We start from the raw sequence: 16,986 nt of genomic DNA, 5'->3' as shown, positions 1-16,986 counted from the left end.
CTCACCGGACATGTCACCCAGTGAGCATGTTTGGGATGTGCTTGACCGGCGTATACGAAAGCGTGTACCAGGTCCCACTAATATCCAGCAACTTCGCACACCATTGAAGAGGAGTGGACCAACATTCCACAGGCCACAATTGACAATCTGATAAACTCTATGCAAAGAAGATGTGTTGCACTGCATGAGGCAAATGGTGGTCACACCAGCTACTGACTGGTTTTGAGTCCCCAGACCCCCAATAAAGCAAAAAAAAATGCACATTTCAGAGTGGTCTTTTATTGTGGGCAGTATAAGGTACACCTGTGCACTAATCATGATGTCAGATCAGCATCTTGATGTGGCACACCTGTGAGGTGGGATGGATTATCTCAGCAAAGCAGAAGTGCTCACTATCAAGCATTTAGACAGATTTGTGGACAACATTTGAAAGAAATGGTAATATTGTTTATCTGGAATGAATTTTAGATCTTTGAGTCCATCTCATGAAAAATGGGAGCAAAAACAAAAGTGGTGAGTTTATATTTTTGTTGAGTGTACATATTTGAGTTCAGTTGAATGTTTCAGCATGGCACAGTCAGCTGCACAGTCAATTTTCCTGTTTGAAATCCTTCTTTTACTTCAAACATCAAAAGCAGCTTTTTGTTTGCATGGAAAAGTTGTGAAATTTTACAAGTGGACAGAAATGTTATTTTGTTTTATACCCGATGTTGCTTCAATCAGTAAACAGTGCTTGTGTGGTACGCTGTGAAAAGTGAAGCTACTTAAGAAAAGAAAATTAAGAGAAGATTAGTCAGCAATGTCAGAGCACATATTGTTTCTGTGTCTCCTTCACACACACCCACACAGGCACTTGCTGACTTGGCTTTTCCGACACATTGAATCCCCCTCCTGGCTCTTGGGGAAAAGGGTTAGCTGGTTAACGGAACGGGTCACCTCTCTTTCATTCAGCTCACCTAATTAACATTCCAGTGTAGGACAGAAAAGCTGCATCCTAAATCCAGAACAGGCACGCCTAGTCGTTCTGTAAAGCCTCATCTTCTCAGCTTCTCGGGCCTCTGTAAACACAAGCTCACACTGATGAGCTGTGTAATGGAGACCAGGGACTCCATCCCTATTGACTATTGATATTTATTTACAAAACAAGTACTTTTAGTTTCATTTCTTTATTTCAGTTTGTTTGTGTTGGGTTAATTGAGTTTTACTTTTCTGGTGTGTCTCCTTAGGAGGGTGGAGCATACCATGTGTACAAGGAGGGTCATGTTCTGAAGTTATATTAAGTTTGATTTAATTTCTTGGTTGACTTTAGGATTAGTTCATTTCTACTTTGCATGCATGTAAATATTTATTTGTACCATTTATTTTGTGTCGGGTTTGTAAATTATTTATTGTTTGTCACCCCTTCACCTGGTGTGGGTGGAAGAATCCCCGGGGATAAAGCCAGCTGCTGTGCTTCTCTGTAAGAAATGGGTGTCGGTGTACTGGTGACCTGCAGCACCAATAAAGCTCTTTCCACCATACCTTGTTGCCTTGCCTCCCTTCCTTTCAACGCAGCACCGCCATCGGAAAGTGACAAGCTGCAAGAACTTCTCTTTGAACATCTCAGAAAATTTTGTATTTCACATGAAGTCTGTTTGCATACAACAGTTAGTGACAATTAATAAATATTCGTTTACATATTTGTTAGGGTGCAATATTGAAGCACAAATAGAGGCTTTTGTTCACAAAAGTGAAATGCTGCAGACATGTGTTACCCAATAGCAAGAATCTACAAGAAAGCAAGAGAATAATAAATAAAGAAGAGATATTCTGTGGTTAGTTTGAACATTCTAGAGTCAAAATACGATAAAAAGATACAAGGTTGTGATGAAACACTTTACAGTGAAGTCCAACAAAAGTTTGATGGAACTTAATGTTTAAGGTTTTCTCACATAACAACTTCAATATATTTAAAGATTTTATGACAGAGTAGCTGCCATATGATTGTAAAATAGAGGAAAGGTAATAAAGATTGATTCAAAATGTGAAAAATAGTGTATGTATTATAAGTATCAGGCCACCTACTTTGATACCACTATATAATAATACTATATAAGATACAGTGTAATTGCCTTCAAAAGTTCTATAGTTATTAAATATTGTCCACCTGCATGTAATTTTAGAGGCCATGATTGAACAAACACCAGACAGACCAGAAGTCAAATTGTGGAGAAGTTAAAAGCAGGTTTAGATTGTAAAGCAATGTCGTGAGCTTCACATGGAGCACTGCTTAAGCCATCATTCAAAAATGGAATCCAAAGTAACCAATGAATCCAAGGCTGGAAGAACTCCAGTTAGAAGCTACAAAACACAAAGACAAAAACTTCTGTTTATAAATATGACAAAGTGCAAGACACATATCTTAAAGGACTTGTAGGAGTAAATGAAATTGAAAAAGATAAACATTTCCCTCCACTTCACCAGTATAAATTACTTTGTGTCTCTCTTGCATGAAATCCTAATAAAATATTATGAGGTTTGTGGTTATAACAAGTGAAAATATGGAAGATTTAGGGGGCATGAATGTGTAGATCCATAAATAAATGAAGTTGAACTTGAAAATGACTGCTGCAGACACATATTTGTTTAGTGTAGATTTCCCAAATGCTGACTTGCTCTACAACATCAAGCTGACCACATATCTGCAGTTCCATGTTGTGGAACTGAGGTCAAGCAGGGAGCACATAACCTGTCAGGAGTTAAACCATAAATTTACAGCCTTCTTTTTAAAGACTTGCCTCAAGGAAGAACAGAATACCCTACAAATGTTTTCTCTATGAACTTGATGCTGTCGCTTCTCTTGACTTGTAAGATATAACTATTTGTCATTATTTTACCCTATCAATTTTCTTCTTTTTGTCTGTTTCAATCTAAATTTATCTCCAGGGATTTAATGGGTCCAGAATAGGAGCAAGGACCCCCACACATGGCCCCTTAAAGACCACAGCTGGAGCTGGCTCAAAGTGAGTCACCAGTAGAGGGTGGGCTGGATGATGAGTGGTATGGCCACCATCACCTGCTGCCTGTAAAGCAATTTGTTATAGAGTTGTCACTGTAAAATCCATAGCTCGTCCCAGGGTAAAGAAAGCAGGGGTCACATGTAATGAGGATCCCTTTTTGGCTCCAAATCTAGCTCTGACTACCAAAGAAGGACAAACAGCTGGGCAACAGAAAGAGCATGCTTGGTGACTGCGCTGCATAGAATGCATGATGGGCCTTTGTTTTAGAATAAAGGATTTTTGGATTGTATGGTAATGTAGTTCATAACTACATCCAAGCTCCCAGATCAGCCTTATTGCAGTGGCTGTCTGAGCTGAAGTATTTTTAGGCAGCTGCATTGTTATTGACCTTTACCTAGATCCAGCACTAACACCCATGGATTTGCACTGATTAAAATGACCTCTTGCACTTCATCTGCACACAGCAGGAACGTCGTATCTCTTCTCTGGGCCTATCTCTACCTGTCACGTATACTTAAGTGACTCACTGAAGTCTCGGGGACATGAGCTGAAAATGTCCTTGAGGTGGGTCAGATGATTCCAGACAAACCCGTCTCTGGACTGGGACTGTTGATATGAGCTGAACTACAAACATGCACTCCGGTGGCATTACAAGAGAGGTTCAAGTGCTTGGAACTAAGGGGAGGATATTTTACTCCCCTCTCCCTGCAGCACACGGCATGGAGGCATCTTCATTGACTTATTAATCATTTTCTAACATAGAGAGGCTATTATGGGCATAGGACCAAACATGGGAAAAACTGAACAAGAAAAGAAATGACAGAGATAAAGTGTGCCAAGGGCCACCTAAGATGCCACATTTATGTTTTAGAACTGTAAATTTAAATAACCAATTTAGGTCTGACCTTTGACTTCAGATTTTTATTTCTGTCAATTCTGCTCACTTGTAAAGTTTCTCTGTTTAAGGGCCAGAAAATTCTTAATTTTGGTTTAAGTATCCTTTCCTCTCTCTTCAGGAAAATATATTTAGGAGCTTTTGCTTTCGTGAAAGAAATTAGCTTAAAATTAAGGCTTGGCACATAGTCTGAGCTGTTATGCCATTAATGCAAATAAACACTTCCATATGGGTGCAGTAGTATAAAACACAAGGTTTTAAGCAAAGTGATTGTTAGAAATCAACTCCTGTGGAATTGCAGTCATGGTGAAAATAAAACATATCCTTTCTGAAATAACCTAAATTTAGCCTCACATGTGCCAGGCAGATTCCCCAATACCACTATTTATGAAAGAAGGATTACAAGGAATTGAACAGTTTGTCAAAAAACAGCACCCTCAAAAATCCTAGATATATATAAAATAGCTAAAGTTTTTTTGTTTTAATGATAATGGTTTATCTTCTTTTCATTTTCATTAGAACTTTAATTAATCATCTAAACACTGAGCTGAAGAGGAACAGTTTTTGCCTCAAAATCCTCCAGTGTCTGCTGGAATGGTGAAGGTAAAGACAGATTTCATTCCGTGCATCAAAGTGGATCTAACATAATATTTTTGTCACATGGACAACAAAACCAGTGCTTGGCAGAAAGTCCTGCAATTCCTTCATTATTACTATCGGTATCTTTAGTGGCTGATCCACTAAAGAGCAACTGTCTCTTCGTTCATTTTGGAGAAACTTCTGGTTTTCTGAATGTTTGTTTTGTCCCATATTTTCTCAAATTACTGAGAACTGCTTTAGCTGTGTGGCGTTATGCATAAGGCTGTATATTATTTTTACACTATTTTCCTGATAAACACATTTGTACAATACAATGAGAGGAATAATTAGCAACTGCTTTTCATTGCCGGATTTTGATTCTGATAATACAGAGGTAGCCCGAAACACCAAAAGCTAGGAAGGTGAAAAAACAAAACAAAAATGACAAGAAAAGAAAACACAAAAAATATGCTTAAAAGTCTGGGAACTATTCAATCTGTGGAAGGATGCTTACAGTGTCGTGATCTGTGTTTTTCTGTGTTTATTTCTGAGTTTTCGGTGTCCTTGAGTCTCTTCATTGTCCTATCTCCCCTCCATTGCTCCCAGGTGTGTCTCGTTCCCTGATTACCTCCTGTGTATTTATGCTGTGTTTTGATTGTTGATTCTATGTTGCATTGTGTTTCTGTGTTTGTAATGATGTAAAGCACTTTGAAATGCCTTGCTGCTGAAATGTGCTATAGGCTACAAATAAAATTTGATTGATTGATTGATTTAGTGTCACCTGTGTGTCTGTGTCTTTGTCGGGTCCTCGTCTAATGTCCTCAGTGAGTGGTGTCAGTCCATTCGTTTGCTCCGTTGCTACCTGTGTAGCTGCTGGGGTTTTGGACTTTTTTGGATTTCTATTTACCTATTCTCACCATTAAAATCGCCATTTTCATTTCTACCTGGGTCTCAAGCGTCTGCCTCACCACCAACACCACAGCTCATGACAGAAGGACCCGACCAGACCGAGGTGCCGGGAGGTATGGATCCAGCAGCAGTTGGAGCTGGCTCAGCCGGATCTCTACAGGGACGTAGAGATCCTGCCATCTCCGCTGCTGCTGGAAGAAATGGGTCTCGAATGGGATTATGATCTGTCGTATAGCCTACACCAGTCTGTCTTCCTGTCCTCCGGTAACCTGTGCTACCAGTGCTGAGCTTTGTTTTCCCGCTCTGCTGTGCTGACAGGGTTTTTTTCTTCTTTTTTTTTTTTTTTTTACTGTTTTGGATATTCAGACATTTTCATCATTAAACTCCGTTTTTTCACCTGGATCCTCAGCGTCTGCCTCTCCACCTCACACCGCACCTCATGACATACAAAGTTTGTTTTGAAAACAGAATTTTGTTTGCTAAAGTTCATCACACTTTAAAATGATTTTCAGTTCAAATCAAATTTACAACCGCTGTTTGTAATTTTTGAAGTCAGGGCAGGGTGAGGGAAGAAGTGAGGGGTGGCGCACAGCTGACGCACCAAAGCAGAACGCTGCGCCTCTCTGAGCGCATCTTCTTTCCCGGCTGCTGGTGGAAAGGCGAGCACTGGATCTGTCCCAGTTTCAGATATTCATCCCACTGGACTGTGTTATTAGTTGAGTCTGTCGATTTTGAGTCCCTCCAACTTTTCTGAACTTCATCTTGAGGCGCAACCGGGGAACTAAACCTAATCCCATATATTGGCGACGGCGCACTTAAATATCACACTTTACGATCAATCTCTAGTGCCAATGAAGGTGGTTACAGATGTGCTGATCCAAACTTCGCTCTAATTATAGTCTTTGGAAAGCTAATGGAGAGTGAAACCACTTTTTCCTCGTTGTGAAATTCTTTTTATCCGCCGATGATGGACGGCGGACAGTCACCGGGGACTTTCACATCTGACTGTACGTCTTTTACCAACACATGAGAAGAGGAGTTATGATTTCCCCAATGAACACCAGGAGCATATCAGGCAACAGCAGTGCGATGGCGATTAGAAATGGGTCAAAGAGGCAACATCATGCCAAGCCCATTTTTATCCTGCTCCTACTCATTTTCACACCCAGAGTTGATTCATCGTGGTGGTGAGTGAGATCTTGAGGCATTATTTTTGAACGTATGTAACTGGACATGTAAAATACAAATTTAATGTAGCTGCTGCAAAATTTTTTGATTTATCTTTTTTGGGGGGGGAGATGGGTTGAGGGGGAATTTATTCACATCCCTGTAAATTAAAGTAAAAATAAATTAAAGTTATTTTTTTTGAGTAATTCAATTTCAAATTAAAACTCTCATGGCACACATGATTATGGGCTGCAGCTAATAAAAACCTAAAATTCAGTTTATCATCAAATTTAAATATTGAATAAGGACAACAAATGTCAAAGAAAAGTTCTGGTCAATCAAGCACAGTGATACTGTAGTCATTAGGCAGGGTAAGGTGACAAGTCCAAGTATTGTCAAATTTCCTTGTAGAGAGCTGCTCAGTGACAAGATTCTGCTAGGACAAGCATGTAAAGACTTGGATTTTACGAATGAAATGCAAAACAATCTTCAATCAGAAAATTGTTTTTTGACCACGGAACAACAGCTTTGTCCTTTTTCTCCTCAGTTCATGTACGGTGCTTTGGATGTTGTTTCAGGTTCAGGCATGGCCTAAGATGATTGACACAGTTATAGCCTACATCCTGACTCCTGAAACCAGACGTCGGCTGTAGCCCACACCTTGTGAATCTCCCTTGTGGTGTGGCATGGCTTTGTTTCACAATTCTCCGAAAGGTTCCTGTTACCCAGTTGCTCATGCATCATTCTCTATTACACAATTTCCCTTCCACACAACTTTCCATCAGTGTGCTTGGAGACAGCCCTTTGTTAACAGTCAGCTTCTTTAGCAATGATCTTTTGAAGCTTACTCTCCTTGTGGACTGTCTGCTGGATAACTGTGAAGTCATCAGTCGTCCCCAGGATTATATAGGTTGTATTATGGACATAACATAACATTGTGTCAGAAACATCACTGTATGGTGTTATGTAAAGGCCAAATAATCTATTATATCAAATAAATACTATATATATATATATATATATATATATATATATATATATATATATATATATATAACTTTGTGTGTGAATTTCCATTGATTAGCTACTAAAACTATTCTAGTTCATCTACTTTATCTATATATGTACACTCTCCTATGTCTTTAAAAGATCTTTGACTTTGTATAGGAATGTCTTGGATGTGTGTTTATGTTATTCTTCTGCATGTCACTTCACACTGAGATATTCCCTGCAGCAGCGTTCTGAAGATTAATGGTGTGAAGAGAGGTTCCCCTATCCACCGCTCAAGCTCAGAGTATAGGTAGCAGGTGCAGGCAGTGGTGCATGAGTGAATGCCCCTTGAAGATTTCTCTTATGGATTTTAAATGCCCTCAAAAGAAGAAAAAAAAATCCTGGAGAATAACCAGCACCTTTAATCCAATCTGCCCTGAAATTACACCTGCAAGAAAATGGAATTTCATGAGCTTTTAGCTTTCCTAATCTCTTTCCTGTTATTTTAGTGATACTTCTATATTCCTTTTTTAATAGTGTCACAGTTAAAAAATGCTGAATGATAAAGTACAGGTACAACAAACTGTTCTGTTCTCAGTTTCATGCAAACAGACACAGTGTCTGTTTGCATGAACAGACACTTTAGTCAGTTTTATTTTTTGCCAGTATCTGCTTGCTGTTGTTTTAACAACTAAAGTAATTAAGATGATCACCATAAGTCTCCCTATAGGAATAGCTCCCCACTTTCTTGTTCTCTGTGTCCTCTTGGAAACACTCGGGGCTCTTTCTGTACATCATACAATATAAACACAATAAGCATAAGTCGTGCCTCTGTTTCGTTTTATTGCTCTGGCAGATTGTCACGGTCAGAATGGGAAAGTACAGCCATAACAGGAGTGGAAACAGCCCGCTCGGTCTGTTTCTGTTTCAGTGGCCCGGCGACACAAATGGGGCTGCGATTAAGCATCAGGATGATATCTGGAAGGAGAACAGAGCTTAAAGGGGCCAAAACAGGGAGAGAGAGGAGAGGGGTACCTAGTGCGGTCATATGGTTGATCTGAGCTCTCACTTATACTGGAGATGGCTGCCCTCTTGTTGATAAGTGAAGCCCACCAACAATCCCACCATATGATCCATACTCTTATGGGCTGCTGACAAACTCAGGGATAATAAACAGAAAGCAAAATTATTAATAGGAAGTCAAACATTTTTATGTGAATTTGTTTTTCTTTTATTTTTCCTTTTTTGTTGCTCTTTTTCAGTTGGAGTTTCCCATAGCTGCCTGAACATCTAATCATATCAAACAACAAACAAACTTAAACAATGAACATTTTTACTTTTTTATCTTGACATTCAAGTTTGCATGTTCATAATTCAGTTTAAACTTTTGCTAAAATAAAATATAGCTGTATAAAATCAAACACTTTATATAGCAAAGTGAATTGAAAACATAATTAGTGGAAGAATCAATAGTTTTTTCTTCTTCCAAACTCACTTAATCCTGTGAAAGACTTATGTAGTTAAGTGCATTATCTACATGCACATATACAGCACCCCTGGTAAAATGTACGAAACAGCCTGGTAGTAAATTGCTAAAATAGCGACTCTGTCACCCTAGGATATAACTCTTCATTGTTCATCATGGCTTGAGTTGCTTTAAACATTTTAATAAAGAGATTAGAAAATTTAGGCTTGCTCTTGTAGTCATTTCCTGATTTATGAAGATACATACATTTAGCTTGCTTGGTATATTTTCTAATCTTTCCCATTTTGAAGTGTTGCTAAAACAAGTGAGACATCAGATCATGGGAACAGATGATGAAAAACTTATTCTGACACCAGTGATTTTGTCTAAACAATTATTTCACAATGTTGGAATAATTTTCTCAATTGAATGAAGGCATTCAAAGGTTAGAATTTTCAATGATTTTTGTTCTTTTAGTGTAAGATTACTCGAATGCAATAAAATATGAATTTATTCTTATGCCTTTTATGTAGCTTCCCCAGGATTTCCAAAAATGTGGCAGGTGCTGTATTACATAAGAGTACAAGTTTAATTGCTAGAAATTAAACCTGTAAGCTGGAGTTTGAAAACATTTGACCTGATTAAATTTATTCATAATGAGACTTCTGTGTTATTTCTTGGGATAGAAAACTTTGATATAAATAGATCATATTTCTTAAATATGAGTAATGTGTCCAGCCACCCATCAGACATTTAAGTGCCTCATAAGTTTGTTAGGCAGATTGCTTTCCATTTGATTTTTACATCATATAAAATATATGAATAGTTTTGTAACCCAACATCCAAACATTGTTGTCTTAGCCAACTCAAAAAATAAGGAGAAAGCAAAAGTTAATCTGCAGCAACAATCGCAAAGTGACAAGTGTCACTCTGATAAAACACTGTGCTCACTTTTCATTTGCATTGTCTGTGTCCCCAGGTACATCGGAGCACTGGGTGCTCGGGTGATCTGTGACAACATTCCCGGCCTGGTGAACAAACAGCGGCAGCTCTGCCAGCGGCACCCGGACCTGATGCAGTCCATTAGCGAGGGGGCCAACGAGTGGATCAAAGAGTGCCAGCACCAGTTCAGATACCACCGCTGGAACTGCAGCACGCTGGACCGCGATCACACTGTGTTTGGCAGGGTGATGTTGCGAAGTGAGTCCGAGATTTTTCTCAGCCTGCTGCTGTGCGACAGTGGCTGCTTATGTAGTTGACGCTTGAGTTCCTTTTCGTCAGAAAAGCCGCATGAGTAAAGAATAAACTCTAAATCAACTTTATCCTGGAATACAAACAGAAGGAGAAAGTGTTGTGGGGGTATTTTTCCATCTCTGGAATGAAAGAAGATTGGGAAAGTGAATGTTCTCCAAAAACAAGAAGCAGATTGAGAGATCCACACTGGTGATGTATAAACAGTAATAGAAGATGTAAATATTTGGGTAGATGTATCTGGCAGCCAGACAAAGCTTCACTCCCTGACATATCGCCTGTGCTTTGCCTCATTGCGTGAGCAGGAATGAGAACAGGAGGAGGGTGGAACAGCCAGACCAAATAACCCCCAGAATCTCCTCTTGTCTGAAATGAAAACACAGTTCAGAGACCCAGAAAGCCCCACGTCTGTTCAAATTGAAAAAAAACCCCCAAAACAAAACAAAACAAAAAAGAAAACAGAAAAAAAAGTAAAAGGAAAATTGTTTGGCATGACACTGTTGCCACAACTTTGTCTGGTCCATCTAGAACAAATGGACTGATAATTCACTCCTACTTAAAATATACAGACAAAAGGTTCCTGTATTTCAAACTAAATACTAAGTAATTCAAATCCTAAAGTAGAACAAAATGACTAAAGGTGAGTTAGGGTAGTAAAAAGGACATTTAAGACAAATAAAAAGTGCTGTCTTTTTCTCTAACGCTCAGATATGTTTCTCCATACAGGCAGCAGAGAAGCAGCATTTGTTTACGCCATTTCTTCAGCTGGAGTGGTCTACGCCATTACAAGGGCCTGCAGTCAGGGCGATCTTAAAATCTGCAATTGTGACAGTCTCAAGCGGGGTCAAGCGAGAGACGACAAGGGCTACTTTGACTGGGGGGGCTGTAGCGATAACATCAACTATGGCATCAAATTTGCCAAGGCCTTCGTGGATGCTAGAGAAAAGATGGTGAAGGATGCACGAGCGCTGATGAACCTCCACAACAACCGATGCGGTCGGATGGTGAGCAGCAGCAGATCTAATTTTAGAATTACAACTTTTGATGCAAGTCAGAAAATAAATTATGTTTCCTAGTTGTGTTTTGAGACAAGTCAAATACTTTGAATACTGTGAAATAATTCAATATTTTTTCATGGGCTTCAGGTAAGTCAAGTTTGTTAGTCAATCAAGCAAAGTAACACCCTGGTCATTAAACCACTGTCAAAGGTACCATACCTCAACAGTGGGTGCAGGTGCCAAGTCTTTCTGGAAAATTAAATCAGCATCTCCATAAAGCTTGTCATCAGAAAAAAACATGAAGCACCCTAAAATATGCAAGTAGATAGCTGTTAACTGTGGAATTCAAAGACAATGGACCAAAACTAGCAGATGATAAAGCACGGCAAATCATCATTGTCTGTGGAAACTTTACACTAAACAGCAATGTGGATTCTCCAGACTCTGGGACCTTGATTTCAAAATGAAATTCACCTCTTACATTTATCTGAAAAGAGGACTTTCAACCACTTAACAAATGTTCAGTTCTTTTTCTCTTCAGCTCAGCAAGTATGAGACGTCTGATGTATTCTCTAGTTGAGGAATGGCTTGACATGAGAAATGAGACATCTGTTGCCCATGTCTGTTACCCACAATGCATAAGGTCTGAATGTGCTGACTCTAGCCTCAATCCATTCCTTGTGAAGCTCTGTCTGCAATTATTTTTATTGCTGATGCACCTTTTTCTTCATAACTCTGTGAACAACCAGTTTCTTTAGCAATGATTTTTTTTTTGTTTGTGGCTTACTCTCCTTGTTGAGGGTGTCAATGAATGCCTCCTGAATATCTGACAGGTTAGTAGTCTTGCCCATGACTCTACAACTTACTGACCTAGAAAGAGATCATTTAGAGTTTTGTTGCTTTGAGTTTATTAGCTGATTAGGTTGTACCATCATGAATGTCAAATATTGGACTTTGCCACAATATTCAAATTTTATAAGACACCAAATTCTGAGTTTTTATGATCTATAAGCCATAACAAACAAAAATGCAAGAAATAAAAGTTGGAAAAAGTTCACTCAATGTGTGATGGATCTATAAATTATATGAGTTTCACTTTAGGAAATTAGCATAAAAAACTGGACATGTACCGGTACTTGTATATGAAAATAAGTGAAAGGGACAAAATGATTATTATTTAAAAGTTAGAGTTGTCAATTGCTTATTTTGTTTAATAGTTGCAAAATTCCTTCACATATACTGTAGTCATTTTTTATAACACATTCTTGATTATGATTGACTATTAAGATAACTAACAATTTGTCACATGGCTTGATAAAAATAGTTGAAATTATGTCCAAAATCACAAATATTCCACAACCTAACTTCCTTAATGAGAATGTAGGAAATACTGTGTGTATATATTTACGACTGCAGACTAAGAGTAAGATACAGAGTTTATTGATCTTTTAAGATCCTAAATGTGATCTTAAACGATTACATTTAGGATATAAATTCAGTTCTAAATAGAGTTAACAGCAGAGCTGATTACACCAGCCGGCAACATCAACAGCTTAACACCCTGTCACCTCTGACCCATGCTCTAGGCAGTGAAGCGCTTTATGAAGCTGGAGTGCAAGTGTCACGGGGTCAGTGGTTCCTGTTCTCTGAGAACCTGTTGGCTGGCTATGTCTGACTTCAGGCGAACCGGGGACTACCTTCGGAAGAAGTACAACACGGCCATTGAAGTGACGATGAACCAGGATGGGACTGGCTTTAGGGTGGCTGACAGGGACTTCCAAGGAACCACCAAGAATGAACTGGTGTATGTGGAGAACTCCCCAGATTACTGTGTCAGGGACCGGATGGCAGGTAAGTAAATGAGTTACAATTTATTGCAAGTTGTTTTTGATGAACAATTTTTGAAAAGGTTGGTTCAAAATGGCCAAATTGATTTAAAACAACTGTATACTGTGATATTAAAGTCTCATACTTTGGGGATCATGAATTTATTTCAGAAATTCAATTCAAAAACTGAAACTCATATTAACCAGAGTGATATATAAAATGGTAATTTTATTCTATTAATATGGCTTGCAGCTTATAAAAACTAAAAGCTTCACCTGACTGTGGAGAATTTCTCAGAAAATCTGAATATTACAAAAAGCCAATAAGAAAAATGTGACTTTTTATGGAAATGTCTAGCCTACTGAAATATATATCCATTTAGTGTGCAGTTTAGGCAATATACAACGAAATGCAACATCCATTTGAAAAGAGGATGTTGAGGCTCGCAACAGTCTAGTTTCTTTTCTCCTTAGCCCAGGTAAGACACTTGTGAGGTGTCTGGTTCAGAATGACCTTACTCCAAGGAATGTGACATGCGTTGCTCATATTCTAGCTATGTCTGTTTATGCATATTCTTAAAGCAATGAGGATCTGAAAAGCTTGAAAAAAAGATTTCCCTGGACCTTTGGTATTTCTTTAAAACATAGGGAAAAAACATAATCTAGATTTTCTTTGAAACACTGTTTTGAAAAATGACAAACAGATGGTGAATCATGCACTACTTTAAAAAAAATTGGGTAGAAATCCATCCTCTCAAGTCTTGAATTCCTCCACAGCTTAAAGTTCAATAATTTGACCTCTCACATCTCCTTTAATTCCTGATGTTTGCTTTGCCTGGTTGTCAGATCCATCCCCTTCAGTAGACCGTGACGGAGTTCACTGTTAGCAGATTAGATGAGGTTAGCATGTGCAGGGGACGTGATGGCACTGATTTTACAAATTCCTCTGCTCCTTCCAGCATTTAGCTTGGTTGCACTTTGACTCAAAGGGACATGCTGTCTTACCTTGTAAAAAAAAAGTTAACTTAATAGTGGTCGTTGACTTACCTTACCTATCTGATGCTAAGATTTTCCACTTTAGTATATGACCACAATCTGAAACTATTCTGCCTGGTAGACTGAACCTTCTGGAATAGTGAGGGAAAAGTGGTATTTTGGTTTGGCCAACTGGCAGGATTACTTGTTAAGTAGTTTTTAAACATTTTATTTTGTGGAATGCCAACAATTCCATAATAAATAAATTGTGAGATCTATGCTGAGGTATGTTACATTTAGTCATGGTTTTTGATATGATGATGTTCCATATCTGGATGGTGGGACCGCTTGGAAGTAGCCCAGGCACAGGTCTGTCAGTTGTGCCCTGACCAAATTAATATTGTTTTTTGAGCATGTCCGGTCAATAAGAAATTGTTGCCCCCCTGTATTATGCAGAATGAAATCTTTGCAAAAAAATATATATTTATATATCGCTATGCAATGCAGCATGTTGATGACATATGATATACAGACACAAGTGTATTTTTTTGTGTCTGTAAAATATACACTGGTCAGTCCAGAGTTTGAAAACTGTACACTGAACAAGGCTTTTCTTTTTCAAAAAACATTGACGTTTATGAAACACTTTTTTGGGTAACACTGTTAAAGCATGTGGCTAATTAATATGTTGAATTGTTTATTATAACTTTCCTTCTCATTAACCACACCAGTCACAGACAGGTGTAGGATGCATGCTGGGTCTTGGTGTTCAGGGTTTTGTGAATATTTTGTCACATAAAACATTCTGAAATGTGAAGTTGTATTTTCATCACACATAAGGAACAATCGAGTTTTCTTCAAATGGGGTTATAGTTATCTGTTCAATATCTCATATGCAGTCAGAAAGATCCCACTTCGAAGAGAATTGGAGTACTATTGAGTGCTTTCTTCTGCAGAAAAACTAATGATCAGTGGAAAGTATTTAATGTAACCTCCTTAAGTTCAAAGTTTCTAAATTATTTGGTCATTATGACAAATCAGGCATTTATTCTCTTCTCATCACAGGCTCTTTGGGGACAGCTGGCAGAGTGTGCAACAAGTCCTCAAGAGGCACAGATGGCTGTGAGGTCATGTGCTGTGGACGAGGCTACGACACCATGCGCGTCAAACGTGTTACTAAGTGTGAATGCAAGTTCAAGTGGTGCTGCGCAGTGGAGTGCAAAGACTGTGAGGACATAGTGGACATTCACACCTGCAAACCGCACAAGAGGCCCGATTGGTTGGACATAACTTAGCAAAAAGGCAAGGCCAAAAACAGCCGGAATAGGCTCAAGGACTTGCTCTAAAGATTCCTATAAGTGGGATCTTGTGACTGCAAAGGCTTTGTCGTTTGATGCTTTGATCCTTCTCCATGCAAGGACCTCCTAAACCTTGAGAGGAGGAAAGAAACTGGAAAAGAAGTGCATTGAACAGTTTACAACAAGACCATTTATGAGACACTTTTGTTATTAAATGGTTGAATATATTATAAAACTATTATATTTAGATCTTTGACACAATGCATTCTTATCTGAAGATGGGAGACATAGCCATAATAACAGAAATACCGGATCTAAAGTAACAGAAGAAAAGTGCTGCTGACAATGTCTCATTTATAATTGACGATAGACATGCATGTTGTTGTTTTTAGTCTTGATATCTGAGAATTAGAAATGTATCGGTTGGCAAAATAGCTTACATGGGGGCAGTAAAACCGATAATTTTATCTTAAAACAAAAATCATGTTTAGACAGTATTGCCTTTCAGAGATATTGTGATTGATTAATAATTCAGGGTCATATGTTGCCAGAGCCTTATCCAATCCTGAGTAAGTAGTGGAAAGGTGATTTCAGCGAGTGGCCAAAAAGTTGTTTCTTTTTTGTTTGAGGGAATTTCTTGTTAACAATAATCAGGGATGTTAAAGACAAGAGACTCTGAAAGACTATGTTTTTGGCGGAAATTAAGATTTCTTTTTTTATCCAGTTATTAAGACTCATTTGAGAAAACAATGGTGATCTCATCTTAAGACGGTTTGAACTGTCAGTACTTTATGAAGAATGGATTTGTCATCAGTGGCTTATTACAGTTCCAAAGCTGAGTAAGTTTAAACACTAGAGAAGTTGGTGTCAAGTAGTTTTCAATGTTCATGCATTTAAGGCTGCCTTAAATAATGACACAAAATGTGAAGCAATAGATTCTGGGATTAATTGCTGTTCAGGACAGTAGAACAGACTGAAAACTGGTCCATTTCCAAAATTGGAAAGAACTTGTTTTATTATTAATTATATAACTGCTTACCATTAAATATTTTTTGCAAGTAGCTCCCAACCAACTCAAATTTATCTGATACAGGAAAATTACAAGGGTACTACTGATATAATGTAGCACATACCTTTCATGTTACCTCTATATGTAAACAGAATTCTGAAATAAATAAATTATAATATTTTTATCCATCCAACCATTGTCTTGTCTGAGATTGGGTTGCAGACGTAACAGATCAGAAGATGCATACCTCTCCATGGCCAAACCCTTCAGTCTACTCTATGAGGCCACATTGTACTCCCATGACTGTAGGATCACATTTGTCCTCAGATGCAGGTACTGCTTTGGGAGTCTCCTTCAAGAGGAGCATGAACTGAAAACTTCAAAAAGGACATCTGATGACTCCTTTTTAAGTGAAGAAGTAACTAACTGGTTTTCTTCCAGGATTGTTGTGCATTTAGCACAGTCCACCCTCCCTGTAATGAGCTTCCCTGATATGCGTTCCTACAGCATGATCCTGCCAGCTTATTTTACTGGTCTTTATGATACTGTTAGTTCTGTAATTTCAACAAAACTCTCAGGTGTCAGGTATTTATACTGAGATCAAATGACACATGGGGGTACTCTA

The 16,986-nt window shown here is 38.4% G+C and overlaps 1 protein-coding gene across 1 annotated transcript; it reads left to right on the top strand.

Annotated features, from left to right (window-relative positions):
• The first annotated feature begins 6,003 nt into the window (after window positions 1-6,003).
• On the top strand, window positions 6,004-16,546 carry LOC102218548 (protein Wnt-2b-A). Its single transcript, XM_023353397.1, has 5 exons — window positions 6,004-6,569; window positions 9,984-10,204; window positions 10,982-11,259; window positions 12,840-13,104; window positions 15,120-16,546. The coding sequence occupies exons 1-5, from the start codon at window positions 6,409-6,411 to the stop codon at window positions 15,347-15,349; spliced, it is 1,155 nt and encodes a 384-aa protein (XP_023209165.1). The 5' UTR covers window positions 6,004-6,408; the 3' UTR covers window positions 15,350-16,546.
• The last annotated feature ends 440 nt before the right edge of the window (window positions 16,547-16,986 follow it).

The sequence above is a fragment of the Xiphophorus maculatus genome, chromosome 20 (genome assembly GCF_002775205.1).
Source record: "Xiphophorus maculatus strain JP 163 A chromosome 20, X_maculatus-5.0-male, whole genome shotgun sequence".
Taxonomy (NCBI): domain Eukaryota; kingdom Metazoa; phylum Chordata; class Actinopteri; order Cyprinodontiformes; family Poeciliidae; genus Xiphophorus; species Xiphophorus maculatus.
This window is presented reverse-complemented; position numbering and strand designations above follow the sequence as displayed.

What these genes read in the sequence shown, in the direction of transcription:
- LOC102218548 (XM_023353397.1), top strand. Translation starts at nt 6,409, where the DNA reads ATGAGAAGAGGAGTTATGATTTCCCCAATGAACACCAGGAGCATATCA. An exon ending in TGGCAGGGTGATGTTGCGAA is followed by an intron (nt 10,205 to 10,981) that starts GTGAGTCCGAGA and finishes TTCTCCATACAG; the next exon opens with GCAGCAGAGAAGCAGCATTT. An exon ending in ACAACCGATGCGGTCGGATG is followed by an intron (nt 11,260 to 12,839) that starts GTGAGCAGCAGC and finishes CCCATGCTCTAG; the next exon opens with GCAGTGAAGCGCTTTATGAA.